Source organism: Crocuta crocuta, unplaced genomic scaffold (genome assembly GCF_008692635.1).
Source record: "Crocuta crocuta isolate KB4526 unplaced genomic scaffold, BGI_CrCroc_1.0 scaffold466, whole genome shotgun sequence".
NCBI lineage: Eukaryota > Metazoa > Chordata > Mammalia > Carnivora > Hyaenidae > Crocuta > Crocuta crocuta.
The window spans coordinates 1,230,233-1,256,905 of NW_027529672.1; the positions used below are offsets into that span (position 1 = coordinate 1,230,233).

Genomic DNA, 26,673 nt, shown 5'->3' on the forward strand with positions numbered 1-26,673 from the left:
CTTATGTCAAGATCTGAATATTGCTCAGGGCCCCATGTGGTCCAGTCTCAAATTGAGTGAGGCATTCAAAGAAACAGTCTCTTCTCCATGTATGCCCTTGAAAGGCCATTGGAGAAGAGCCACTATCCATGGCAATTCTTGTGAAACTCGTCTTCTTTCTCAATTCCTCCAACTCAACCGCATGACCCACAACCAGCCAGAAATCCTCTCTCAACTGTCCCCCAAAACTCCCCAGGAGAAGAGAGTTGACATACGTCTGAAAAATAACTCGTATGCCAACTATATAAGAAACACTTACAGAGCAATAAGAAAAAGGCAGGCATCTCAACAGTACAAAGGGCAACATGCTAGAACAGGCAATTCACAAAGGAGGAGGCCCAAATGGGTACGAGGCATGAGAGAAGGTGCCCGGCTTTGTGATCTTCAGGGATATACAAATTAAAACCACAGTAAATCTAAAACAGAACACACCCACTAGAATGACTGCAAAGAAAAAGGCAGAAAATTCCAAGTATTGGTGAGGATACAGAACAACTGGAACTTTTGCATGGCTGAGTAGAGAGTAAAATGGTACCACATGGAATGCCTTTTGACAGCATACACTGAACTGAACAGGCTCATTCCCTATGACCCAGATATTCCACTTCTAGGTAAATACCCAAAGGAAATAGGTCCACATGTTCACCAAAAGACACATATTAGAATATTCGTAGCAGCTTTGCTCCTTAGAGCCCCAAAGAGAAAACTACAAAATGTCTATTTAACAGTAGAATGGAATAGGGTTGTGGGATAAAATACAGGACACCCAGTTCAATTTGAATTTCAGATGTACCTGGATGGTTCAGTTGGTTGAGCATTTGACTTCAGCTCAGGTTGTGATCTCACAGTCCGTGACTTCGAGTCCCACATCTGGTTCGTTGCTGTCAGCATGGAGCCTGGTTTGGGTCCTCTGTCCCTCTCTCTCTCTGCCACTCCCCCACTCACACTCTGTCTTTCTCAAAAAAATAAACGTTAAAAAAAAGAAGAGGGGGGAATGTCAGTAAGCTTAACCAACAGAGCCACCCAGGCGCCCCATGTCAGTAGCAAAGCTAGAGTTTTGCGTGGGCTGGTGGGAGGGCCTTGGGTAGGAAACAGGACTCCAAATACTCAGTAGTGGTCATTTCCGTAGCACAAAAGATAAATCTTCCAAAATCCAGAGACATAACCCATGTTTCCATCCTCTTAGGATTTAAACTCAAGTTGCCTCCTAGGGACCTTCAGACTGTATCTATTTTGCGGAAGGAGGGAGGGTGGTGATCAGTCAAGCATGTTTATTAGAGTTTCTCCCCACCCCACCCCCGCTCCCCCCACAACCACACCGCTGACCTCTAGGGGTGGGATCAGGGAACCCACGGGGACCCCCCAACACGGTCAAGAGAGACCCTGAGAAATGCAGCTGCTTGTAAGAGGTAGAGACAAAGAGGTTGAGCATGAAGCTCAAAGGGTGGAGGGAAAAGGGACACTGAGATACTAGATCCAAGGACCAGCGGGCAGCCCAGGAAAGGTGGTGAGGGCGAGGGTTAGTCTCAGCTCCAACAATTACTGACCATGTGCCTTGAGCACATCACCCTCCACCTGAGCCCCCGCATCTCATGAGAAGTGGGTGTAACAATGGTACCTCCCTTTCTCACCGGGTTACTGCAGGAATTGGGTGAGATAATGGGTGATGGACTATACCTTCCAAAACTGACTGCAATATATTTCCCACCCCGAGTGCTGCTCCCCGATCAAGGAGGAGCTGAATTCCCTTCCCCTGAATCAGAGGAGGCAGAGGGGGGCGGAGAACTGATGACCGGCCTGTGTCCAAGAGAAGGCAGCAGAAGTGATGCCGTGTGACTTCAAGACACGGTTGTAAACATCAGGGAGCTTCCCCCTTATTAGCAGGTGGACTTGCCTTTGGAGCTCTGGGCCTCCATTAAAGTCTAGCTACGCGGAAACCGCCGTGACTTTGGGAAACTCAGGCCACATGGAAAACCCACGTGTCGCTGCTCCCACAAGCAGCTCTCCTGCTGCGGTACCAGCTGACAATCTCAGCCACCGGAAGTGAGCAAAGACACCTCCAGATTCTTCCCGTCCCCAGTTGTCAGTACCCCAAGTCATCAGCCCTGGAGTCATCCCAGCTGAGGCTCCTGACAGCATGGAGCCAGGACGTGTCATTCTCCCTGTACCCTTTCCAAATCTCTGACTCATACCCATGAGCACGATGAAATGGTTGTGTGAAGTGATTCAATAATAACTGAAATGCAATGTCTTCTATCAGTTAGCTTTTGCTGCATAACAAACCACCCTGTAACGCGGTGGTTAAAACAACACGTGTCTATTTAGTGCATGATTTTGTGGGTCAGCTGGGCAGTTCTCGTGTTTAAGCTGATTCCACTGATCTCTCCCAGGCTCTCTCCCGTGCCTGTGGTCAGCTGGTGGGCAGCCGCTGGCTGGATGGTCCAGGTTGCCACACGTATATGTCTGGCAGTTGGCAGGCTGTCAAATGAGGAACAGATGCAATTGGGCCACGGGCCTCTGGTTTTCCAGAAGGCTGGCCCGGGCTTCTTCACAAGGGAGCAGAGTTCCAAGAGCAGCAAGAAAGGACCAGTCCCACGGGGCGTGCTTCTCAAGCCTCTACTTACACACGTTCGCTGACATCTCATCAGCCAAACAAGTCATGAGGCCATGCTCAGAGGCAGGATGAGAGGGCTCCTAAAGTAACAGGTCAAGGAGGTGTGAATGGGGGAGGGGAAGCATCCGTGGCCACTTCTGTAGTCTACCCCATTCCGGCACAGAGGAAGCCTCTAGCAGCTGTTTGCTGCCCACATGACATAAGGGCCTTAGAGGAGCAGCTGGGGAGGAGCCAAGAGAGACAGGCGGCAGTGAGTCCCCAGGAACAGAAAGTGTAACAGAAGGGGACAAAGTTTGAGAGTCAGATACCCAAGTTTAGTTCCGGCCCCTGTGAGGCCCCTTGCTAATCCTCATGTCCCGATCTTTCATGGGGTGGGACCATCCACCTCTCTGAGCTGCAGCGAGAATGGGTGAGGACAGGTGCCAGGCATGGAGGATTCCAGCCAGAGGGACAGCGAGGTGGCTGTACACCAGCCCCAGGAGGCTGGCCGTGGCCTTTTCTGTGCCCACCGAGTGACAGTGGCCAGCAAAGACAGTTCCCCGGCTGAAGCCTTCACAGATGCTTCCTCCCAGAAGCCCCGGTTATCATACCGCAGAAGACTGGCCCAGCTGCTCCCGGAGAAGTGACTGGCACTGTGCCCACCTGAGGGCCAGCCTGTGCAAAGTGCCGTTGCTCAGGTTCTGCACCTGGCCGGCCTGGCAGGTCCATGATGCTGGGCTTATGAATGCATTTCTCAAGGGCTCATGCTGGGTGGCGCTGGCCAGTGTGACTAGATGTCTTGCTGCAATGGGCAGAGCGGGGCGGGGGCCCAGCTGGCAGGATTGGTTGGATGTGGCACACTTGCCACCGGCTGCAGCCTGCAGTGGGCCAGAAGTGCAAAGGCGTGCACACCACGCACACATACACACCCACCAGCCCCTTCACCAAAGGGCGAGCCGTGGGTCACTCACCTGCCAATATGCCGTCAACTCTGGGTCTGCTACCCCACCCGTCGCCAGGTCTGGTTGGCGGGGGAGAGGCGGAGGCCTTCCACCCAGAAGAGCAATGCATGAAAATACACGGAGTTGCACGCGGGCCTGGGAGACCACAAAGATGCAAAGTTCTGTGAACGACATGGGAACGGGACATCCAGACCCCCTCCCCCTGAACATGGAGACTCATCTTGTGGACGTGAAGGGGTCAGTGAAGTTATGTAGGCATCGGTGAGGCAGCCGGGCGTGCAGATGGGTCTCAGGAGCATCGCCCTGGGGACCGTGTGGAGGAAGGACAGACCGACCCGGCTGACAAGTCCAGAGATTGGCACAGCCCAGCGGGGAGCTGGGGGGGGGAGGGGGCGGATGGGATGGAGGACCCTTCCGGGGTGGCATCAGCACCCTGATGCGATGTGGGTGTGGGGACGATGGAGGAGCCGGGGCAACGGCAGCTTAGTCCAGTCGGAGGGCACGGGTCTGGGGAAGGCGCCCGGCTCAGTTTGAGGCAGTTCGTGTGGTCTGAAGGGTTGTTCAGCGTCCGGGGACTCACCGTCCTTCCTTCCTTGTGCTGCGGACACTCAGGACCCTTCTTCTCCCTGCAAAGGACAGACAGGCTCCGCTTCCGACCCTACAGCTCGAGCCATGGGGCGTGGTCAGTGGGAAACGAGAAAGGAAGTCAAGAAGTCCTGGGCAGGGGGGCTAGGTGACCGCGCCAGAGCCCCGGCAGGGACGGGGTCAGCCTCTGCGGGCTCACTCTGCCTGCGGGAGCCCTAAGGTCCTCGTGAACCCCGTGCACAGGCCATTTGCCCCAGCCCCTAGAGGCTTCCGTCTTCCCTGGCGTCCTCTGCCCCTGGTGCCACGGGCCGTGAGATGCCATCTCTCACAGGTGACCAGGAGACCTTTGTCCACACCATGCCTCGGCCCTTCCCCCGGTGACGGGCTTGGAGCTCAGGCTGCGCACACACATCCACACCCCATCCCCGCAGATGGCGAGCACCGTGCAGGGCTGTGGCAGAGGTTATTTTGGAAACTTATTTGCAAGGTAGATTTCTTGTAAATGCTGCAAAGCCTGGCACATTCTGTGGATTTTTTTTCAAGGCAGTAAACACCCCATGGACGCTCCCCGAGGGCATGTTCGCGGCATCATTTTCTTCACCTCGTGGCTGTACGTGTTCAGACTCTGCAGTTACTGCAGCCACAAACCGTCACCAGCTCCGGGAGCCTCCACTGGGCACCCACCAGGCAGCAGGCGTGCGGGGCTCCGGCGGCCAGCACGCGGGTGACAGGCCCCCAGGCCTCGCCAAAGAGAAGGGCAGAGCCCCGGGCACCGATGCTCAGGACTCGGCCTCTGGTAATGGGAAGGGACATTCTCCTACTTGGGACCAACAAAGCCTAGCACTGGCTTCTCCGCCATCCTATGGTCCCGTCTCTGGGCTTCCCGCCCTCATGGAAAGGGCCACGCCCATTCCTAGCACACAGCCTGGAAGAGGGGACAGATGCCATCTGCACTGCTCCCTCCCCTCCCCCACTGCCCCTCTTCTGTCTCCTGGACCTGGGATTCCACTCTTAGGCTCCTCCCCTCCGTCCCCCACCACCCTCTGGTCTCCCATATCTACCCTCTCCTGCTCCAGGCAGCCTCTACGCGGCAACAGGAGAAGCCTGCCTGAAGCACAGTGTATCCGGCATGCTCTCCCTCAGTAACCTTCTGTGGCTCCCACTGCCTACAAAATCAAACTCACATTCTTCAGTCCTGCGGGGCCTGCCTGCACTGCCTCCCCGGGTCCTCAAACACATTGCCTAGACTTCAGCTCTCATGCTTTGCTAGTTGGGGCTCCCTCCCCAAGAGGCCTCTCTTCCCCCTTAGCAGCTCTGAAATGTCCTCTTCCTGGCTACCTCCTCCACGAGTCCTTCTCCGGTCCTGGATGAGACCGCCTCCTGCACCCCCACGTCCTTCCCTGGGCTCTGAAGGTACTCACCCACTTGGGCGCACAGCCTCTTGTGTTTGACATTCCCTCTGACGCTTGTGAACTCCAGAGGGAAGGGGGTCTCCGGTCTTCATCTCTGAAGCCCCCTTGATCCTTTGCAGCGACCATCAAGGATCAAGCCACAATCTCAGGGGCCTGACACAGCAACACCTGAGGCCTCTTGGCACTCAGGACACATCCATCGTCAGTGCTCCCGGCTGGGCGCCCTTCCACAGGCTCACGGGGGGCCCAGGGCTCCATCCAGCCTGCGGCCCTCCCCGCCCCCCGCCCAGCCCTGAGAGCCCTCTCGATAGAGATCGCACATCCAGCTTTGGGGTTTGGTTCTTACTATGGTGAAAAAAAAATACACAGCATAAAATTTACCATGGTAACCGCACTTACAGACAGTAGAATTAACTACAGGCACGTGGTTGTGTAACAGACCTTAAGAACATTCTCACCTTGCACAACTGACGTTCTGGCCACTGCGCGATAGCTTCCATTCCCGCCTCCCTGTACCCCCATCTCCAACCATGTCAGCTACCCCCAGGACAGGGGGGGGGGGGGGGGGCTGTGAAATGCAGCCGCAGGGTAGGAGCCACTTCCCGGAACAGGGCTGCCCTGCAGAGGAGAGCACAGATGAGGCCTCAGTGAATGTGTGCGGAACCGCGTGCACCCAGGGGGAGGAGGAAAGAGAGGCTTCAAGGAGGGAAGGAGGAGAGGTTTATGCCGATGTTTCCTGAGCACCTGCTGCGTCCGAGGTGCCGAGCTGAACAGGGCCACACACAGTAGAGCCATGCGGTGCCACAGAGAGAGCCCTGGCTTGAAGCCACGCAGACCCGGTCCAGATTCCTGGCTCCCAGCCTTGAGCACGTTAATGAACTTGCCTGGCCTCATCATCTGAGCCCTCCATGAAATGAGACGGAGGCCACCTCCAGGATGGGGCGATCACCTGAGACACGCAGAGGGCTTGGCACACAGTAGGTCCTCAAGAGCAGGGATCATGGCTCTTCTTTACCTTCCTCAATCCTGCGACAGGGAAAGCCAATCGCAAGTTGCGCGGGGCCACACATCCAGCTGATTAGCGGCAGGAGGGGATCTGCCCGCACACCACGTCCGCATGCAGCTCCCCGGGGAACCAAGACATCCTCTGACCTCCCGGCTTGGCCTGATGAAGACTGGGGAGGGGGCCGATCCCTCTCGGACCTCATGACCTCCCTCCACCCACCTCTTGCCCGGAAAGCCCTGCGGTAGCTGCCAGATGCTGCCAGCTCCGACCACACCCTTTGGAAGGAGCTTCTGCTGACAGTTCTCAATAAAAATACTGCAGTGCCCGGGGCCAAGGTCTGCTGACGTCTCTTCCACCAGCCCTCCCGCCTCCACTCACCCCTGCCTGGAGGGAGAGCTCCTGCCTCCTGCTGTTGACCTGTCCAAGACGACTCACTGCTGGCCCCCTCCGTGCACACTGTCTCCCAGCCTCCCCTCTGCGGACGCAGCCCTCCCCGCTCTGCTCGCAGACACTTGGTCTTCCGGCTTGTGCACCCAGCAAGTGGGTGGAGGGGACTCGCCCACGCCGTCCCGGGAAGACAGCACATCAGAGCTCGTGTTGCTGAAGGCCAGCCTCACGCCTGGCGGCAGAGACACCCAGGAAGAGGGGTGCGCCCACAGGTGACGGGGAGTGGGACCCTCCGAACCGACCCAGCGTCAGCCTCAGCGGCACGATTCAGAGGCATCCCCGGGCCACCGCTCTTCTGCCGGCAGCTCCGCGAATGCCGTGATGCTGGTGTAGATGGTCACACCTCCTCCCCTCGGCCGGGCACGCAGCGGGCCTGGTGCTGCAGAGGGACGCGGAAGAGGGTGACAATGTAAAAACCACTCCCTCTTGCTCCAAAAAAGACCCGCGTTCCTTGGAACACCGCTGCCTCGCTGGCCCGAGGCAGCTGATCGCGGAGAAATACGGATTTGGGGTCCATTTCTGGCACTCCGGGACCGGCTTTCATGTTGGGGGGTTGGGAGGGCCCTGCTGGGCCTCCTTTGCTGCATCCGTGTCATCAGATCCTCTGCCAGAGCCTCGGGCAGGAGGCCAGGTGGCCGGGCACCTACGGCCCGCACAGCACGGTCGGGGCCCTGCAGCCTGTCGGCCAAGGCGCTCAGCAGAATGGAGCCCTGGCCGGTGTCAGGAGGGACATGGACCTCCTTGCTCCTCGTCGGCAAGGTCCTGAGGCGGGGCAACCAGCCAATGGGGAGGGCCCCTCCCCGGCCGGCGCCCACGGCCCGGCCAGTCGCGGAATTCAGCAGGACATTTATCATCTTTCGGTTCTCAGATGCAAATCCCAGCTAACTCTGTTGGGGTTTCCAGCTGCCTTCATCCTTCTAGACGAGCCGGGTAGCTTCCAGGCTCCACAGGCCCAGATGCTCTGGCCAAGCAGCCTCCCAGACACACCCAGGACTTCAGTCCCAGAGTCAGTGACCCCTGGGTTCCCTGCCCCTGATACCGCAGACCCCACAGCAGAGCTACCCCCTCCCCCCACACACAGCCACAGACTCACCCCGGGCCCAAGGCCATCGGCACCAGGAGAGGGATTATCAGCAGCTGTGACCACGGGGGAAGAGGATCAAAAGTCCACCACCTGGTGGGGTGGGGGGGGAGGTCCAGGACCTCCAGGCACAGCTCGAAGCTGGGCTCCTCCGTGCTCCCTGAGATCCTTGCCTCTTCCCTCTACCTCAGACACCCCTCCTCACCCAGTTCACACCACTCATTCCCATTCCTTTCCAGGTCTCCGCCTGGGCGTTGCTTCCTCCAGGCAGCCCTCCCTGACCACACCAGAGGCGCACAGATGTCCCTCCTCTCTCTCTCTCAGTTCCCTGCATTCCCCACCCTGGTGCTGCCGCTACCACTCTGGGATGGAAGGTCCTGTTGGCTTGTCTGTCTCCCTCTGCAGGGTGTGAGCCGCATGGGGCCCTGGTCAGCTTTTCACAGTCTCTGACACAGCATCTCCATGAATATCTGCTGCCTGGATGAAAAACCAAAAAGAATTGAATGAATGAATGAATGAATGTCGGACTTGTCAGTCCTTCCCAAGGACCTATGTTGCCCCCAAGCCACAAGTGAGCAACCCACGTGGCATGGACGAGCTTCTCCCCTGCCCTAGGTGCCCTGGCTGTGGGAGGCCCGCCTCAGCCTAGCTTCCGGGCTTCCAGACCCGCCAGGCCAGTGCCCAACAGCCTTCACCCCAGGGGACTAAGGCCTTCCGCAACTGGCTGGCCCCAGCCGAGGCCGGCCCCTGCTCAAGCCAGGCCACCTCTGCAGCGGGAGCTGGCAGTGTGCCTGGCACCTGGAGGCCTGTCCTGCTGCTGCCCAGGGTAGAGGAGACAGCCAACCCCGTCCACACTCACTGTGCTGGCCACAGCCGGCTTCCCACCACTCTGTTCCCCTCCCCCCAAGAAGAGCCACAAGCCCCATCTAAGGACCCTCGCCCCACCATATAGCGAGTGCTGGTGGGCCCTGGGATCCCGTGCTGCCCCCGTCAGCTGCACCTCAGGCCTGCCCCTCCAGCCTGGACTCCAGGAGTCAGCTCACTCAAAGCGAGGCTCCGTTTCTCAGCCTTTGGAGCTCCAAAGCCCATCCTCAGCACCCTGGGCGTCTCACACACTCTCCCTTCTCAGGTTTCACTTCCCATCTGTCCCCTTTGAGTGTGAAGACTCCCACACTCTCCCCATCCGGTGTGAAGACTCCCACACTCTCCCCATCCGGCGTGAAGACTCCCACACTCTCCCCATCTGGCGTGAAGACTCCCACACTCTCCCCATCCGGTGTGAAGACTTCCACACTCTCCCCATCTGGCGTGAAGACTTCCACACTCTCCCCATTCGGTGTGAAGACTCCCACACTCTCCCCATTCGGTGTGAAGACTCCCACACTCTCCCCATCTGGCGTGAAGACTCCCACACTCTCCCCATCTGGCGTGAAGACTCCCACACTCTCCCCATCTGGCGTGAAGACTCCCACACTCTCCCCATCTGGCGTGAAGACTCCCACACTCTCCCCATCTGGCGTGAAGACTCCCACACTCTCCCCATCTGGCGTGAAGACTCCCACACTCTCCCCATCTGGCGTGAAGACTCCCACACTCTCCCCATCTGGCGTGAAGACTCCCACACTCTCCCCATCTGGCGTGAAGACTCCCACACTCTCCCCATCTGGCGTGAAGACTCCCACACTCTCCCCATCTGGCGTGAAGACTCCCACACTCTCCCCATCTGGCGTGAAGACTCCCACACTCTCCCCATCTGGCGTGAAGACTCCCACACTCTCCCCATCTGGCGTGAAGACTCCCACACTCTCCCCATCTGGCGTGAAGACTCCCACACTCTCCCCATCTGGCGTGAAGACTCCCACACTCTCCCCATCTGGCGTGAAGACTCCCACACTCTCCCCATCTGGCGTGAAGACTCCCACACTCTCCCCATTCGGGGTGAAGACTCCCACGCTCTCCCCATCTGGTGTGAAGACTCCCACACTCTCCCCATTCGGGGTGAAGACTCCCACGCTCTCCCCATTCGGCGTGAAGACTCCCACGCTCTCCGCATCCGGCGTGAAGACTCCCACGCTTTCCTCATCCGGCGTGAAGACTCCCACGCTCCCCCCATCTGGTGTGAAGACTCCCACGCTCCCCCCATCCGGCGTGAAGACTCCCACGCTCTCCCCATCCGGTGTGAAGGCTTCCACCCTCTCCCCATCCAGTGTGAAGGCTTCCACCCTCTCCCTTTCCAGAGTGCACTCCCAACACTCCGCTTCATTCAAAGCCTTTACACCCCTTTGACTGTCAAATGTCTACAGATCCTTCAAGAACATGCTCCAGTCTTCTCCCTCATTGAACCATTCCCAATCACTCTGACCAGAATGAGCTTCTCTTCATCTGGACACCATTTACTTCTCCAGCCCTTCCTACAGGGGCACCACCTCTACTCTTTGCCTCCTACAGAGTAAAACAAATCATTCAAAGGAGACTCCTCTTCTCTATCAGCACCCCCCTCTCCCTCATCTGGCCAGTGGGTCACATGACTCCAGGGCTTCCCTCGGGTGATCTGCCCTCTGACCTGCACCTTTCTGCCCAGGCCTAGCATCCTTGGCTCACTTCCTGCTCTTGGCACCAGATTTTCCTCTGCTCGGTGCAACAGACTGGCGACAACCCACTGGGCTGCCTTCTCCTTGGGGGGTCTTGGGTTGGCCCCTGGGTCCTGCCTCCCTTACCACATCCCCACTCCCAGTACACAGCTTGCCTTCAGACCTCCTGCCCTGTCAGGGGCCCTCGATTCTTACACATCAGGGGGAGAGTGGGCCATCCACCTGGGACAGATGCCCGCTGCTTCCTGGACAATGTTATTGGCTGACAATTCCCTCTCCCACCCTCACCATGGTATCCCTGTGGATAGAAATATCTTGTTCCTCTTTGTTGCCAAATGATATTCCATTGTATGAAGAGAGCACTTTTTATTTACCCATCATCAGTTGGTGAGTATTGGGGTTGTTTCTACTTTCGGCTATTGGGAATAATGCCATTGGGAATAATGCCACTACGCACATCTGGAGACAGGCCGGTGTGCGGACACACACTCGCAGTTGTCCTCGATATACACCAAGCTGTGGACGGTGGGTCTTACGGCGACTCTGTGTTCAGTTGTTTGAGGAGCTGCCACGCAGAAGCCTTCTCCCCTCTCTGCTGCACTTGAACCCGAGAGGATATGCACTCGGTGCATACTGCTCATGCTAGAGCCCGAGACGCAAGCCAGCATGGGAAGAAAAACAGTAAGAGAGAGAAATCAAGTCCTCATGATGTTGACCCTACCAATCCAAGGCCATTTGAGTTACATAAGTCACTACATACCTTCTTCATTTCTTTCTTCATGGGCTCACTCACTTTATTTAAGCCAGTCTGAGCTGAGGTTTTCAATACTTGAAATGAAAAGTCAACTGATCCAGCCTCCCTCTCTATGCTGATTTCCAGGTGTGGACTCATTCTCACGTTGATCTGAATCCCAACAGAGCCCACAGGGGCACCCAGTCTCTGCTGGCAGCCAAGGCTTCAATGACGTAGCGATGGCCATGGTCACCATGCTGGCATGGGGTGGTGGGCACCCGGCTCGGGCACTTCCCTTCTCGGCACTCATAGCTGGACTGACCCCTCAGAGAACAGCAAGGCCCGTCCCCCTCCACATCACACATCTTTTTCACTGCCAACCTCTCCTCTGTCCATACAGGGCTCACTCCCATTCATAGACACGGCCCTCTCCATGCCCAAAGTCAGTGGCCCAGGCCTGCCCACACGGCTGTCTCTGTAGAGCCCCGTGCCCCCTGGTGGGCTCCAGGACTCTGCCCAGATGGAATTCACAGGTTCCAAAACTTCTATGTCAAGTCTGCTAGAAGACGATTGGAAATCGTTCGATTTGAGACGGAAAGGTCGCCAGCACTCAGGCATTGCCTGGGCCCTGTTTTCCTCTCTTTTATACACACAGCCAGGCTGAGCGGCCAGGACAAACACAGGCAGAGCCTTGCCTAGGAGGACCTTGACCCTCACTCGCAGGGACTCTTCGGACTCAGGAGGGCGGGACTGCGCCTGCCTGGGATTCTGGCCGGAAACACTGGGCCAGGTCTGCACTGGCAGGGCCTGGGTCGTGCCCGCGGGCATGGACGTTCAGAGCAGACCTGTGCAAACACTCTTAAGGAGGGCACAGTGACACCTCTTGTGGGGGGGGGAGGGGTTGGGTGGCGTTTTCTCCGCAGGTCAGCGAGCCCGTGAGGAACGAGGGGGACGGGGCAGGTGTGTTTCCCCAGCTGGAAAACCCCAGGGTACAGGCTCCACCCACGCGGGGCACCCACAGCACGCTGCTAGAGTCTCATGCAGCCGAGAACTTGCCAACACACTTCACTTCATGCTCCCAGTGTGCAATCGGCACTGGTAACAGTTGCCTTGGGTTAATTAAACTTATTAATAAGATGTGACGGAAGGCGTGCCAGCTCCCTGCCAGCTTTTACAGATTTCCGGGGGAGCCGAGGGAGGGGAGCCCTGCCAGCCCACGGCACCATTCCATACAACTAACACCCTGAGGACTCGTCACATCAGGCTCTGCTACAACGCTGGAGATTTGAGCTTGTTGAGGACAAGGAGTGGGCCCCGCTCACCCCAGCTCCCAGTGCCTCGCTCAGCCAGGCTCACGGTCGAGCACCAAGAACCCCTCCCGCACTCTCTGGGGAGTGAGTGTAGGCTCCCTTTGCTATGCCCCGGACGTGTGGAAGGAAGGAGCATACTCACAAAAGGCTTCCTATTGGCTGCCCGGCAGTGCAGAGGTGGAGGCCAAATGATCTTTTAATTTCCCCCCAAAATATCCCTTTGGACCAAGTGAGCCCGCCTTGGATGGGGAGAAGGGACTTCCCTCCCCCACCCACCCCGCCCGCCATTGTCCTGTCCTCCTGACCCTTCTGCTGCCCCTCAGAATCCCACATGCTCCTCACCCCTGGCCCAAGTCAGAGTCTCAGCCCCCGGGGTGTGCCCCACCCCGTGACGGGAAGAGCAGGGAGAAAGTTGGGGTCCTGATAAATGGAGGCCAGCGTTCCATCCGGGTCCAGCCTCAGGAAGAAGCATCCACCTGGCAAACCCACCCCGTCCTGCTCGCTCGGGAAAGGTGCCGTGAGCCTGGTCCCTTCGCGCTCCCCTCCTGGGAGCCTCACCTGCCGAAGGCCAGGACTTCGCGCTCCTTGAAGCGACACACGTTTGCTGGGCGTTCGTCACTGTGTTTACTCGTTTCTCCGGAACCCAGTTCCTGGCACTTCCCGTGGGCGCGGGCGGGCTGCTGCAGGTACGAGAGGAGAGCCAAACGGGCGCCTTCCCGCCTCCCAGCCCCGGCGGTCCCGCATCGGGTCCGGTGGTGCGCTGCAGACACCATGATGCGCTCCAGAGTTTGCCAGCACAAGGCTTGGGGCCAGCCTCCCAGTGGCATGACAGGTCCCCGGGTCCCCTCGCCGCACACATCACCTCCGAGTGCCAGGTGGCAGCAATCTCACTGTAAACAATCTCACACACCATTCGGGGGCACTTGGCACTGACACTGTACGCACTCCACATGCAACTTCGCTTTTCGCCTTAGGCCGACCCTATCTGGTGCGATGATCACCCCATTCTTCAGAGCAGAAAACTGAGGCTCCAAGACGGGAGGTAAGCTAGCCTGAGATCTGACCTCAGCTCGGGATCCAGACCCTGAGGAGCTCCCCCTGGGCCTCTGAAGCCGTCCCAGTCCTGGGTCACGGGAGCTGCATGAAGCACACAGTCCGCAAATCTCGTTTCCCATTTCCCACCATGAACCTTGGTTCCTCCCGGCCGCACGCGGGAGGATTTTCCTGGGGGCTCGGGGTTGAAGCCGGGTCGGCAGAGCCCTGTTGACGTCTTGCGCTGTCCTCAAGCAGCCTCCAAACGCAGGCGCTTTGGTGCCGTGAGCTGAGCTGCCATTTCCCCGCGACTTGGCCACGTGTGCTTTCCACATCAAATTGTTCACTCTCACGACATCCGTGTTTCTCCGGGCGCGCTCGTGCAAATACCTTCCGGGGCTGACGGGCTTCCCGACATGAGCGCCCAGCGGGCTTCAGCCGCTGTCCGGAGCCTCTGGCCCCTGGAGGAGGCTGGCGCCACGGCAGCCGGCGTGGGGCAGTGGCTCGCCAGTGCGCCCCATGACTGGCGGGGTCCCCAGGCTGCTCAAAGCCTTCGTGAAGGCGTCTGTGCAGATCCCACAGTGACCGTCCTGGGTGTGGCCTGAGGCCACCCCAGAGCGACCCCCGCCACCTCCCCCAGTCCAGCTCCCTGCTGCGCTGGCTGTGGCCACAGGGACTGTGGTGGATCCAGAGCAGCAGGAGGGAGAGTCCCCCCCCTCTCGCCCCACCCCTGCAGCTCCAAGACTCAGGAAGGCTCCCAGCACGGCCGGGTCCAGGGGAGGGAACGTACAGTCTCCGACCGCCTCCCCCAAGCGACGACGTCTCCCAAACAGGCGGCCAGGAGAGGTGGCAGGGAGCGTCTGCTGGGAACCCTCGCACGCCCTGTGGCCTCTGACCCTCCGTGTCCTTCTCTGTGAAGTTAGGACCGTGGTAACAACACAACGAGCAGCACTGCCGTGAGGATTAAACACGATGCACATAAACACTGCCTGGTGCGTGACGGGAGGTCAGTGCCCCTTAAACATGGTCACCGTGAGATCGAAATGTGAGGACCAGGTAGGGCTCACCCACTGCCTTCGCCAAACACTAAAAATGACTTGCTCTTCAGGGCACCTGGGAGGCTCCATCAGTTAAGCATCAGATTCCTGGTTTCAGCTCAGGTCGTGTTTTCACTGTTTGTGAGACTGAGCCTCATGTCGGGCTCTGTGCTGACAGCATAGAGCCTATTTGGGATTCTCTCTCTCCCTCTGTCTGTTCTCTGCTCCTCCCCCACTCACACTCTGTCTCTCTCTCAAAATAAATCAGTTTTTAAAAAAAATTTTTAATGTTTTAGTTATTTTTGAGAGAGAGGCAGAGTGTGAGGGAGGGAGGGTCAGAGAGAGACGGGGAGACACAGAATCTGAAGCAGGCTCCAGGCTCTGAACTGTCAGCACAGAGCCCAACGTGGGGCTCGAACCCACGAACCGTGAGATCATGACCTGAGCCGAAGTCGGATGCTTGACCGACTGAGCCACCCAGGCGCTCCAAAATAAATAATTTTTTTTACAAATGAGATGGTATACATTAAATGTTTGCGGGGAAATGGGTCATGTAAGAAAAGCACAGCTCCGCGGACAGATGTTCCCCGAGCAGCGGCCTCTAGGGGACACACGCACCCCTCCTGACCTGGGTCTCTGTGGCTTCGAGTTGACCTCACATGGCAGCACGTGATTAAGTACATTCGCGTAAACTTGGGGTGAAAGCAAACTCCCTTCACCACACTAAGCTCTGTCTCATTTCACCTCCCAAGGGCACTACTGTAAAGCCTGGGAGGCAGAGGGGGAAACTGAGGCAGCCTCTTTGGCATTTCAGGGTAACCAGGGGCCCAGGTGTGGCCCAGGGAAGGTGGGGAAGCTCACCCTGGACCAGAGACGAAGCAGCCCAAATGCCCTCCAGCTGCAAAGCCTGGACTAAAAAGTCAGGGCCCCGCCTGGAGGCCCCTCACCCAGGCCACTAGAGTGAGCACCAACGGGCTACACCGAGTCCCCCTGCCGCCCCACACCCTCCTTCTGCAGCCACACGCCCCCCACCCAGCCCCACTCACCGCAAAGGGACAGGGCCTCTGGTGGGTTGGCACGGACACAGGCTTGGGTGATGCCGCGAGAGGCGGCTAATGTCAGCAGGTGACTGGTCTGCCCCAGGGGGCCACCTGGGAGGATCGGGGGCTCCCCCAGGGAAGCCAGGGGAAAGCCAGGCCCTGCCCCCCACCGGGACCCGGAAGGCAAGGCAGGCCAGGTGCCGAGCTCTACCTGGCCAGGTGGGCCACTGACGGGGAACGAGGCGACACGCAGGACTGGCCGGCTGTAAGGATTTCCTTCTGGGTCCAGCCCCCAGGCCTGCCAGGCCCTGCATGTCTGACTGCAGGGAGTCACGCCTCATAGGTCCCCATTGTCACAGCCTCATGACATCACCAAGTCACACTGTTATCACTCGCAGAGTCAGCTTTGGTGCCTCTTGAGTTTTCTGGGTCCAGGTAATGGCTGCTGAAAGAAAATCTTCTCCAGGAAGCCCTACATGGCCAGCGACCCTCAGGACCCCACTGCCACAGAGGTAAATATCCCTGGCCCTCGAGGGGGACATGTGCTTTGACCACAAAGCTACGGATCCCCCCCACACACACACAGGCTGCCAGCATAGAAGGTTCATGGGACCCTCTTCAGGGTTCGACTTTAAACAGGGCCGGAAATTTTTATAGATCTATTTTGAGCATCAACCTGGGAAGAAAGTCCTTGTCAGCAGATAGGTAGGCACAGCCAGGTCCGGAAGCATGATGGCCTGTGGGGCCTCCGTCTCTCCGCCTTCCTCAGACCGGCCCACTGGGCAGAGCAAATGTCTCCAGACCCACAAATCTCTGCTCCCGGCGATCATTTCCTCTCAAACAAGTGGCCCAAAAAAGCCAAAGGGCCCCTCCACCCCAAGCCGTGGCCCTGGCCACAAGAGAGGGCCACTGCTCACTGCGCAAATGCTTCTCTAATGACTTGTCAGGAGCCAGCCTGAGGCAGAGAGCTAGCTGCCAGTCCCCCGTTCTGACTTCCCAGCCACCCCTCCCTCAGGACTCTCATCCCACACACCACTCACCTCCAACTATCAGAACTGGCTCGTTTCATGAAGGGAACACGCCCCCATGACAGCAGGCCCAGGGCTGCAAAACCCAGGCCATGCCAGTCAACAGTTAGAAACCAAAATGGCGGCTCCATTTGGAGGCTCAGCTTGGAGTATCAAGAGGAATATCTAGAACAGCTCTCTTCTGGGGCACCTGGGTGGCTCAGTTGGTTAAGCGTCCGACTTTGGCTCAGGTCACGATCTTGTGGGTTGGTAGGTTCGAGCCCCGCATCAGGCTCTGTGCTGACAACTGGGAGCCTGGAGCCTGCTTCGGATTCTGTGTCTCCCTCTCTCTCTGACCCTCCCCCAATTGTGCTCAATCTGTCTCTCTCAAATATAAATATTTTTTTTAAATGAAAAGTAAAGTAAAATAAAACAACTGTCTTTAAGGGGAGAAAAAAACGTAACATTCAGACACTTACAGGGCCACTTGGACCTGTTCCCCAAAGTCTGGCTCAGCCACGCCACCTGAGTCACTGAAAGCAACCTGGTGGTGGTGACAGTCAGGCCGGGAAGGCAGCCCAACCAGACACACATAGTGTAAAAATAACTAACGTCCACCGGGTAGGTGCTATGGGCAGAGCAACAGGCTACGCTCGGTGGGTGTGTCAGGTCCGCAGATCTTTCACGGCAGGTACCTAACCTTGACTATGGCCTCATTCTGACCGCCAGTCCAGAGAGTCGGTGCTTCCCCTGGCTAATTCCCAGCACCTGCTGCCTCGCTTTCGGGCATTTGCCCGCCCCTCTGCATCTGGAACACCCTCAAAAGATGCCACCAAACCACTGGAGCCTCCTCATCCTGTCACCAAACCTTCCTCCTCGTGTGAACTAGGGATGACAGGCCCCATGGGGCCGTTTTCCAGGTCAATGACAGGTATTAAGAACTTGCCACAGTCAATAATATCTCAATAAAACTGGAGGATAGAGAGAGATCAAAAGCAAAAAAAAAAAAAAGTTTAAGGAGAACTTTCCAAGAACTAGGCACTCTTCCGAGGTCTTTGATGCCGTATTTCATTTACTCCCTCCAAGAGCCCTACACAGAAGGTACCAATGTAGTCCCATTTTCCAGGTGAGAAAACTCAGATAAGTCCTGTGACTTCCCAGAAGCACACTCTGGGTCAGTGTGGAGCCCTCACATGACCACTGGCCCAGGACCACGCAAGAGGGGTGCTCCCATGATTACCTGATTAATCCTTATAACCTAAAGGAGACCACATGCACAGAGTTGTGCCTCTGAGTCATGGCCAGTGTAGCTCAAACCTCCCCAGAGCCCACGGGGGGGCTCCCCCAGCCCCCTCCCTGGGAACTGCTGTGAACATCCATGGACCAATACCTGGCGTGATGCTCAGGGACCCGCCTTCATTGACACTCAGGCTGCCAGCTTGTCAGCTCCAGACGGGGGAGGGTCAGGCCTGGGTCGGGCGTGTCCTGACAGCACCTCCTCTGGGAATTAAGCAGAACAGAGTGACAGCCCCACGTGCGTCTTGGGTCTGTAGGAGTCGGGCCTCACGGGACATTAATCTGCTCAGAAAACAAACAAACCCCCTGGACATGGACGCCCCTGCTCTGCATCTGGACCTCAGCAGCTCCCAGAACACTTGGAGGGAGATGAGCTGGAGGGGGGAGGGGCAGGGAGCACATACCACCAGGAGCAGAGGGAGAGGGGGGCTCCAGCTGTTGTCAGGACAGTGGGCCCAGACACCGGACTTTTCCGGGAGATAAGGACGATCCTAACAGCAACATTGCTCCAAGACAGCCCCGCCCCCCGCCAGACTTTCCAGACTCATTCAGTCCACAAAGGTTCATTCTGTCCAGAAGCTGAGGACTCTGCTGTGAAAGACACCAACAAGGTCCTACGCTCTGGATGGAATCTTCTAGATAGACAAGGACCAGGTAACCAACCGCAGTTACCAGCTGTGCTAAATGCTCTGCGGGAAACAAAGAGGGTGTGCTGGGAAGGAAAGACAGAGGAGGTTCTCAGGAAAAGACCGCCCTGAAAACCTGCTGTGTGTGCCAGCGTCTGCACCGAGAGGGGCCGGGACTGCGGCCGCTCCAACCACAGACCCAGGGGTGCCTGGGCTCAAGGTGAGATAGCAGCTGAGTCTGAGCGTGTTGGCGCCCACTCCAGGCACCGATACCAGCCCTTCGCAGGAGGCGGATTTCTCTCTGCAACAAGGCTACTACAATGGTTTACAGCTGGGGAAACTGAGGCACAGAGCAGTTTTGTAACTTGCCCAAGGTCACACAACTAGAAGCAGTGCGGTAAAGATTTGAACCCCAATGATCTGGCTTCTCCAGTGGTGCCAGGCCTGATCCCCACGCAGGGACACTCGGCCCAGGAATGGCCCAGCTGCCCATTTACCTCCACACTGAAGCCAACACGGGCCGCCCAGAGCAGGGAATAAGCACTGGGGTCTGCAGACAGCCAGTCTCCTGCCCTCCTCCTGACCTTGAGCATCTTCTCAGAAGATGCCCAGAAACCTCGCTGAGGCTGAGCTCTCTACAGTGATGCACGTGCGCCAGACAAATGTATCTTTGTTGCCCCGTCTGTCTGTCCAACACCTCCCACTCCGGTCTGTCTGTCCTGACTCCTCCCCGTTGCTCGCTGGTCGGCCTGCCGGGAGCTCCTAACCAGGACAGTGACGGGTCTTTGTGCCTCTCTGGGCCAGGCAGAAACCCAGGGGCCGCAGAGCCCCGGAAAGGAAGAGCACGCACCCCTGTAAAATGATCAGAATGACCTCTGTTCACAGTTTGCCGACACTCACTGCCCTGAGTTCTGGAAACTACTCCTCCCAGGTTTCCAGGCCTTTCCCCGCCAGCTGTTCCTCCCGAGTCCCTCTTGCCGCCTCCCCAGCACTGCCCCTTACGTGTAGGGGTTCCCTCGCAGCCCTCCTTGACCCCCAGCTGAGTCTGCGTCGTCTCGGCCTCCGAAGCCCTGCCGTCTCGAGCTCCATGTCTGGGCCTCCGACTCCACATACCCCACAGCTGGCGGCTCTGCTGTGAACCTGACCATTGCAGGGTCTCCCCAGGCCTCCTCGGAGGGCCTTAGACCCCCCCAAACACCCCCAGAGATTTCTCCCTCTGCCTCCTTGTCTCAGTCCCCAAAAGCAGGCCAGAAAGGGAGGCAGTGCCTTGTCAAAGCCTCAGACTCAAGAACCAAGGACGGCCTGGGGTGCCTGGGTGGCTTAGTCGGTTACGCGTCCGGCTTTCGCTTAGGTCAGGATCTCGCGGTTCGTGGGTTCGAGCCCCGCGTCGGGCTCTGTGCTGACTGCCAGCTCAGAGCCTGGAGCCTGTTTCAGTCTGTGACTCCCTCTCTCTCTGACCCTCCCCTGCTCACGCTGTCTCTCTCTCTCTCTCTCTCTCTCTCTCTCTCTCTCTCTCTCTCTCTCTCTCTCCTAGAAATAAATAAAACATTTAAAAAAAAAAAAAAAAAGAACCAAGGACGGCCTGAGCACCCCCAGCCCTGAGGACCTTGCCCTTGCCAGGCCACCTGCTGTGTGACCCAGGGTGGCCTCGGAACCTTCGGTCCTCACCATGAGCCATCGTTACGCAGCAGTAAGTGCCCAGGTTGACACACTCTTGTCCAAACACCCACACCACCCGTGCCTGGGACGCAGACTATATGGGCCACGGGAATGCCACGCCCTGCGCCCCATCGTGACGAGGCCCGAGGCTGCAGGTGCAGGTGCAGTCTGGGGTCTCTGGTGCTCCCAGACTCCTGGTACAGATGGACACAGGGTCTACTCTCGCATCTGTCCCTTCTGGAACCTCCTCTCGGGCACGCCCAGAATCGTCTCCCAGCACCCGGACTGGGAGCACAAGACCACATCTGCCTACATGTACCCCCTGCAAATTCTTTCTGGACCAACTGATACCAAATGAAGGAACAGAAAAATGTAAATAAGATGATTCAGGTCACTGTCTCCACCGTTCTTATACACTGAGATTCTGTCTTTACAGATCTGTGTATCTACATATTTTTTATAGAGAGATGTTTGTAGATATCTAGGTGGCTAGCAGGATGGATGGATAGGTAGGTAGATAGATAGATAGATAGATAGATAGATAGATAGATAGATAGATAGATGATAGATAGATAGATAGATAGATAGATAGATAGATAGATGATAGATAGATTGATTGATCTCACTTAACCCCATAGATGTGTCCTGGAAAAGTCATCCATCAATTTTTTTTCCTAAATCAAGCCACATTTTAAATTCATCTGGAAAGCGAGACTTCCACAAACCAAACACATACACTCTGCTCTAATGGCTACTTACATCGAGGGTTTCTGACACTGGATGCGCTTGGAGTGAGACACGCCTGCAGCGCATTCATTTTGGTTCCCCATACCTGCCATGAGCCTTCACACACCAGACAGGCCTTCCTTAACACTATCCACTTTGTTGCCCAAACTGAGGTTAAGACAAAATTTAAACACTATTTCTTTTTATTTATTTGTTTGTTTGTTTGCTTGCTTGCTTGTTTATTTGAGAGGGAGAGAGCACGAGCCGACGAGAGAAACAGGAGAGAGAGGGGGGTGCCTGGGTAGCTCAGTCAGTTAAGCGTCTGATTCTTGATTTCAGCTCAGGTCATGATCCCAAGGTCATGAGTTCGAGCCCTGCATCAGGGTCTGTGCTGACAGTGTGGAGCCTGCTTGGGATTCTCTCCCTCCCTCTCTCTGTCCTTTGTTTATGTTCTCCCTCTGTCAAAATAAATTTATTTATTTATTTATTTATTTATCCCAAGCAGACTCCATACCCAGTGCCCAACATGGGGCTCGATCCCACGATCCCAGGATCATGACCTGAGCTGAAATGATCTGGAGCCAGGTGCTCAACCAGACAGAGTCCCCCCAGGTGCCCCCAGAAACTATCTCTTCAAATGAAAGTTGTTTTCTACTAGCCACTTTCTCACACACACCACCACCAGCTGCTTTGATCTGTGGCTTTGCCCCCACACCCACCTGTCAGGGTCTTACACCATCCCCCACCCCGGGGACCCACAGCACACTGGCACCTGTCTTCTTCCGGGGGCAGAACCGCCTCGAAGCTCCTGTTTTCAATGAGAAGTTCATACACTCTCACTTTTATCCTTTACAACAGCCTCCCGCGCTACGCAAACATCTCCAACCACATACACCGGTTTAGGGGGGCAGGAGAGAGGCCTTCCCAACGCCCGGCCCACTGGGGTGCTTCCTCTGGGCTTCAAACTCTGTGCCCACCCCAGGGACCCGCTGAGGCGGGGGCGGGGCGGGGGCGGAGGAGGCCCTCAGGCCCCGCACAGCAGGGACTGGTCATCGCAGGTGCCCCCAGGCCGACAGGGCCTCATCTCCCCTCTGCATCCCCAGCTGTGGTCCAAGCAGGCGCCCTGTGGCCTGGAGAGAGCAGGCCGGCCGCCGGCCCACCCACCCAGCTCGCACCCACTGCCACCAGCCCCAGCAAGGAAAACGGGACCCTGTTCCCTGTGCTCCGAGCTCTGCTGAGACGGCAAGTTGTCACAGAGGAGCTGAAGATGGTGAAGGACTCTAACCCGCCGGCTGGGGGGCAGAGGGGGTGAGCAGGCCGTGGGGTCCACGGGCCCTCCTGCCCAGCTGCCGGGGTCCCCTGCTGTTGTTCCAGGGCCCCCCCCAGCTGAACTGCTAAACCGGACACAGTTGGAGCCAGCCTTGCACCAGTAAAGGGAACACCCAGACCCCCGCACCCCAGCACTGCCGCGCAGGCTGCTGAAGGCACCAGGGCTCACGGAACCCACTCCACCGTGAGTGCCGTGAGCCCAGAGCACTCAGAATCGGGGGTCCCAGGGGTGCAGTGCGACACCAGCAACGGGTGGGCCTCACCAACCTCACTCCTCAGGCGGGGCTTCTTGGGCTCCCATCCCCCAGAGTTCCCCAGCGGGGACCTCCCCCGTCCCCCCGGGCTCAGGTCTACCACTCCCAACCCCCTAGTCGTGGCCTCTTCTGGAAGGCAAGGCAGGAAGGATGAGGGTGGGGGTGGGGGGGCTCAAGCCAAGACAGGGGCAAAGGCTCAGAGGAAGCTCTGGTAGGTGAGACAGAAGGGCGGTGGGAAGGAGTTAGGACCTCAGGGCACCAACATGTCATTTCATGCTCACTGTGGTCCTTCCTGGTAGCTGTGGTTTGGTTTTTTTTTTTAATTTTTTTTTAATGTTTTATTTATTTCTAGGANTGTTGTTATGCCCACCTTCAGACGCAATAACTGAGGCTCATACATGCCCCAGTCCCAGACCCTGGAGCACAAAACTTCTAGGTAGAGGGAGAGCGCTAGAGGAAACAGAACATTCTTTGGGAGTGGAGCATTTCACCCATTTTATGAAGGCGATACGGCCCCACCAGGCCCATGAGGTTGACAAGCAGGTGGTTGGCAGGTGGATGGTGGTGTGTCCTCCCCAAGACAGGTCCCCGTGGGCTTCCGTGGCCCGGGAACACGGGACGGCCCACCCGTTCCCCACACCGAACAGCCTGAAAAAGCCCAGCGCTCAGCTCTCCTTTTAAAAGCTCAGCTAATTAGAAGCATATTTTCTTTTCTCAGGGGAGGCAGCTGTGGGATAAAAATCGGAAGTATAAACTCTGGTGGTGGATGAATCATCGTGTTGCTTTTTATTAATTTTTTTATGGTGAAGTTTTTATGGCTTTCTAAAATCACATAGAAGAAGAATAAGGCTCCTCTCTCTCATTATTGCCCACGACTGTTTACAGTCGAGTTCAAAAAGCCAAGGTTTTGCCGAAACAATCTCGAGGAGGTGGGGGGGAGGGGGGGTTAGAAGCCAATGCTGATAACGAGGCTCCACGTGCCCCCCAGGGCGCCAAGGGCATCTGCCCCGGGCACAGGCACTCGGAGGCCAGGGGTCAGCACCGGGGACGTCAGACCCTTCCCACGGCACGTTGCAGGCGTCCAATGAGTGCATGCAGGATGAATGAGTGCATTAACTAATCCTAACTAAAATCTTCAGTTTGACTGAGGAAATTAAAATAATTGACCTATTGTGGCCCATTAATAAGATGGATATGATCTAGCCATAAACTTAATGATTGGGATAATGGGAAAGTATTCCCCTTCTATCACTAAGTGAAAAAGCAAATGATAAAATAGTGCATAGAGTAGGATGCCAGTTTCATCTTCAAAATATACATATATAATATACATATGCATATACACCTATACATATATAATACACATATGCATATACACCTATACATATATAATATACGTATGCATATATATACCTATACATATACATATATACCTATACATATATAATGTACGGAAATAAAATGGAAGGCGATGTGCAAAAGCTGATGACAGGTGTCCCTGAATGGTGGGTCATGAGCAGTTTGTCATTTCTTCTTTTTTTTATATATTTTTAATGTTTGTTTATTTTTGAGAGAGAGAGAGATAGAGCATGAGCAGGGGAAGGGCAGAGAGAGAAGAAGACAGAGGATCTGAAGCAGGTTCCGGGCTCCAAGCTGTCAGCACAGAACCCAACACGGGGCTCGAACTCACGCACCACAAGATCATGACTTGAGCCGAAGTCGGACGCTCAACCGACCGAGTCCCCCAGGCACCCCAGTTGGTCATTTCTTCTTTATCTTTCTCTCTGTGTTGGTTTTCAGTAATGAGACAGCGTTACTTGAGAAATCAGGGAGAAAAATGTTCTAGTAACAATAGGACAAAATATCATAAAGATATTGACAGTGTGACTTCCTCGTGTGGAAGGTGGATGTGGCTCGGTGGCATCCTTCTCAGAGGCACTCTTGGGGAGTCGCTCCAGGAGATTCCTCAAGGATCCCCTGGGAGGGAAGGGGAGGGCGCATCGCATCAGCACCACATCCCGCTTCTACCAAGGCGGCTCTGCTCTACTCGGTTCAGCAACAGCTTTACCCTACTGATGGAGGCACCAAGAAATGACGCTTTATATTTTTCAAAGGCAAATTAATTCCCATCCTTCTAGGCTAATGGCAAATTCACTCTGTCATTATCAGAGACCCCTCTCTGACCAGGGTTGCTAGATTTAACAAATAAAAATATCAGGGGCACCTGGGGGGCTCAGTCAGTAGAGCGTCCAACTTTGTTTTGTTTTTTTTTTAATTTTTTTTAATGTTTTATTTATTTCTAGGAGAGAGAGAGAGAGAGAGACAGCGTGAGCAGGAGAGGGTCAGAGAGAGAGGGAGTCACAGATTGAAACAGACTCCAGGCTCTGAGCTGGCAGTCAGCACAGAGCCCAACGCGGGGCTCGAACCCACGAACCGTGAGATCATGACCTAAGCGAAAGTCGGACGCTTAACCGACTAAGCCACCCAGGCGCCCCTAGAGTGTCCAACTTTGGCTTGGGTCATGATCTCACGGTTCGTGGGTTCGAGCCCTGCGTCGGGCTCTGTGCTGACAGCAAGCTCAGAGCCTGGAGCCGGTCTTCGTATTCTGCATCTCTCTCTCTCTGACCCTCCCCTGCTCGTGCTGTCTCTCTCTGACTCTCAAAAATAAATAAAAAACATTAAAAATGTTTTTAATGTATATTTAAAAATATCAGATGCCCAGATAAAATAACAAATAATTTTAGTATAAGTATATCTCATTCATATATACTCACGTGAGATATACTAAAATAATACTCATTGTTTATCTGAAATTCGTATTTCACTGGGTACCCCTTGTTCTACCTGAATACCTATCTATCTCCGGAGGTTCCTGCAAAGGCCCCAGGAGGTTACTCAGAGGAGAACATGTGGGACACAGGCCGCCGGGACCCACGGCCCCCGCTGTGAGTTCCGAGTCTACCACGGTGCCCTCCGGGGCAGGAAGTTCACCTGTCCCTGTGCTGACTGGTGCGATGGCTGGGCACCTGGTGACCAGGGGTCCTAGTCGATCACCCCCAAGACCCCGACACCTCTCAGGACACCGCGGGCATGTCAGGACCCCATGTGAAAGCCCTGCATCGGTCCGGGGCCTGACAGGAGACTGCGGCCCATCAGACTGGGTGCTTTGTGCAAGGCTAATAAAGAGGCCGTTTACAAAGATGTGGGCCAAGTGTAGAAAAGCCAGGACAGCACTCAGGCCTAAGGGAGGGGTGAGGGGAGGGCGTGCTTTCCAGAACCTGCCACAGATACCGTGAAGGGGGTGCTGAACAGGAGCTGAGACCTGCCCCCTCTCCCCCACCAGAGGCCTCAGAGGGAGAGAGCTTGGGAACAGCCCCACACCTCTCTCTCCTTACTCCATACCTTCTGCCAGTGCCCCCCCGGGGGCCAAACCAACTGGAAGCCAAGGGCCAGGAAAGCCCTGAGGCCATCCCCACGGGTCCCCCTCCAGGGGCCCAGAGCAGGTGGGAGGAGCAGACAGGGCAAATGCAGGACACGCAGCACTGAGCCCCTCGGTGGAGAGGACTCTCCTTCCCCCCCACAGCCCCTCACTGAGCTGAACCAAAGGTCAGGCACAGGCACGGCCTTCTGGGAACAAGCGCCCCAAGGCAAGAGAACACAGCTGCCTGAGGCCATCTTGGAGCTGGGGAGGGAAGGGAGTGCACGAAAACACACTAACTTAGACCTCATCTGTCTTCATCACATCTGGTTTGTGCTGCCCTCCCACCTCAATCCTGGTTCAACACGGTTTTGCAGCCAAAGAATAAAGAAGCAAAAAAACAAGAGCTATAAGCAAACCAAACAAACAGACGCACCGTCTCAAAACGGAAACTCCTACGCTTGGGAATGCGCCTAAACCAAAGCCCCGC

The 26,673-nt window shown here is 56.4% G+C and overlaps 1 protein-coding gene and 2 long non-coding RNA genes across 4 annotated transcripts; 1 reads left to right on the plus strand and 2 right to left on the minus strand.

Annotated features, from left to right (window-relative positions):
• Nucleotides 1–838: 838 nt before the first annotated feature.
• Nucleotides 839–6,152, minus strand: LOC144230595 (uncharacterized). 2 transcript variants are annotated; one of them, XR_013334808.1, is made up of 4 exons: nucleotides 6,050–6,152; nucleotides 4,175–4,220; nucleotides 3,604–3,729; nucleotides 839–991 (listed from the first exon to the last, which is right to left on the minus strand). XR_013334808.1 is itself a non-coding variant. In XM_077762882.1 (4 exons), the coding sequence occupies exons 1-4, from the start codon at nucleotides 6,121–6,123 to the stop codon at nucleotides 3,238–3,240; spliced, it is 519 nt and encodes a 172-aa protein (XP_077619008.1). In that variant the 5' UTR covers nucleotides 6,124–6,152; the 3' UTR covers nucleotides 2,361–3,237. The 2 variants fall into 2 exon arrangements, 1 of the variants encoding a protein (XP_077619008.1); XM_077762882.1 differs by lacking the exon at nucleotides 839–991 and adding an exon at nucleotides 2,361–3,510.
• A 3-nt stretch (nucleotides 6,153–6,155) lies between these two features.
• LOC144230596 (uncharacterized) lies at nucleotides 6,156–7,089 on the minus strand. Its single transcript, XR_013334809.1, has 3 exons — nucleotides 6,976–7,089; nucleotides 6,336–6,617; nucleotides 6,156–6,209 (listed from the first exon to the last, which is right to left on the minus strand). It is a non-coding gene; the product is annotated as an uncharacterized LOC144230596 (long non-coding RNA).
• A 9,179-nt stretch (nucleotides 7,090–16,268) lies between these two features.
• Nucleotides 16,269–20,855, plus strand: LOC144230597 (uncharacterized). The gene is made up of 2 exons (XR_013334810.1): nucleotides 16,269–16,380; nucleotides 20,332–20,855. It is a non-coding gene; the product is annotated as an uncharacterized LOC144230597 (long non-coding RNA).
• Nucleotides 20,856–26,673: the final 5,818 nt, after the last annotated feature.

Excerpts from the sequence above, each read along its gene's own strand:
- LOC144230595 (XM_077762882.1), bottom strand. The coding sequence starts at position 6,123 with ATGGTTGGAGATGGGGGTACAGGGAGGCGGGAATGGAAGCTATCGCGC. Across the intron at positions 4,221-6,049 it reads CAGAACGTCAGTTGTGCAAG|GGAGAAGAAGGGTCCTGAGT; the intron begins GTGAGAATGTTC and ends TGTCCTTTGCAG. Across the intron at positions 3,511-3,603 it reads AGTTGACGGCATATTGGCAG|GCTGCAGCCGGTGGCAAGTG; the intron begins GTGAGTGACCCA and ends GGCCCACTGCAG.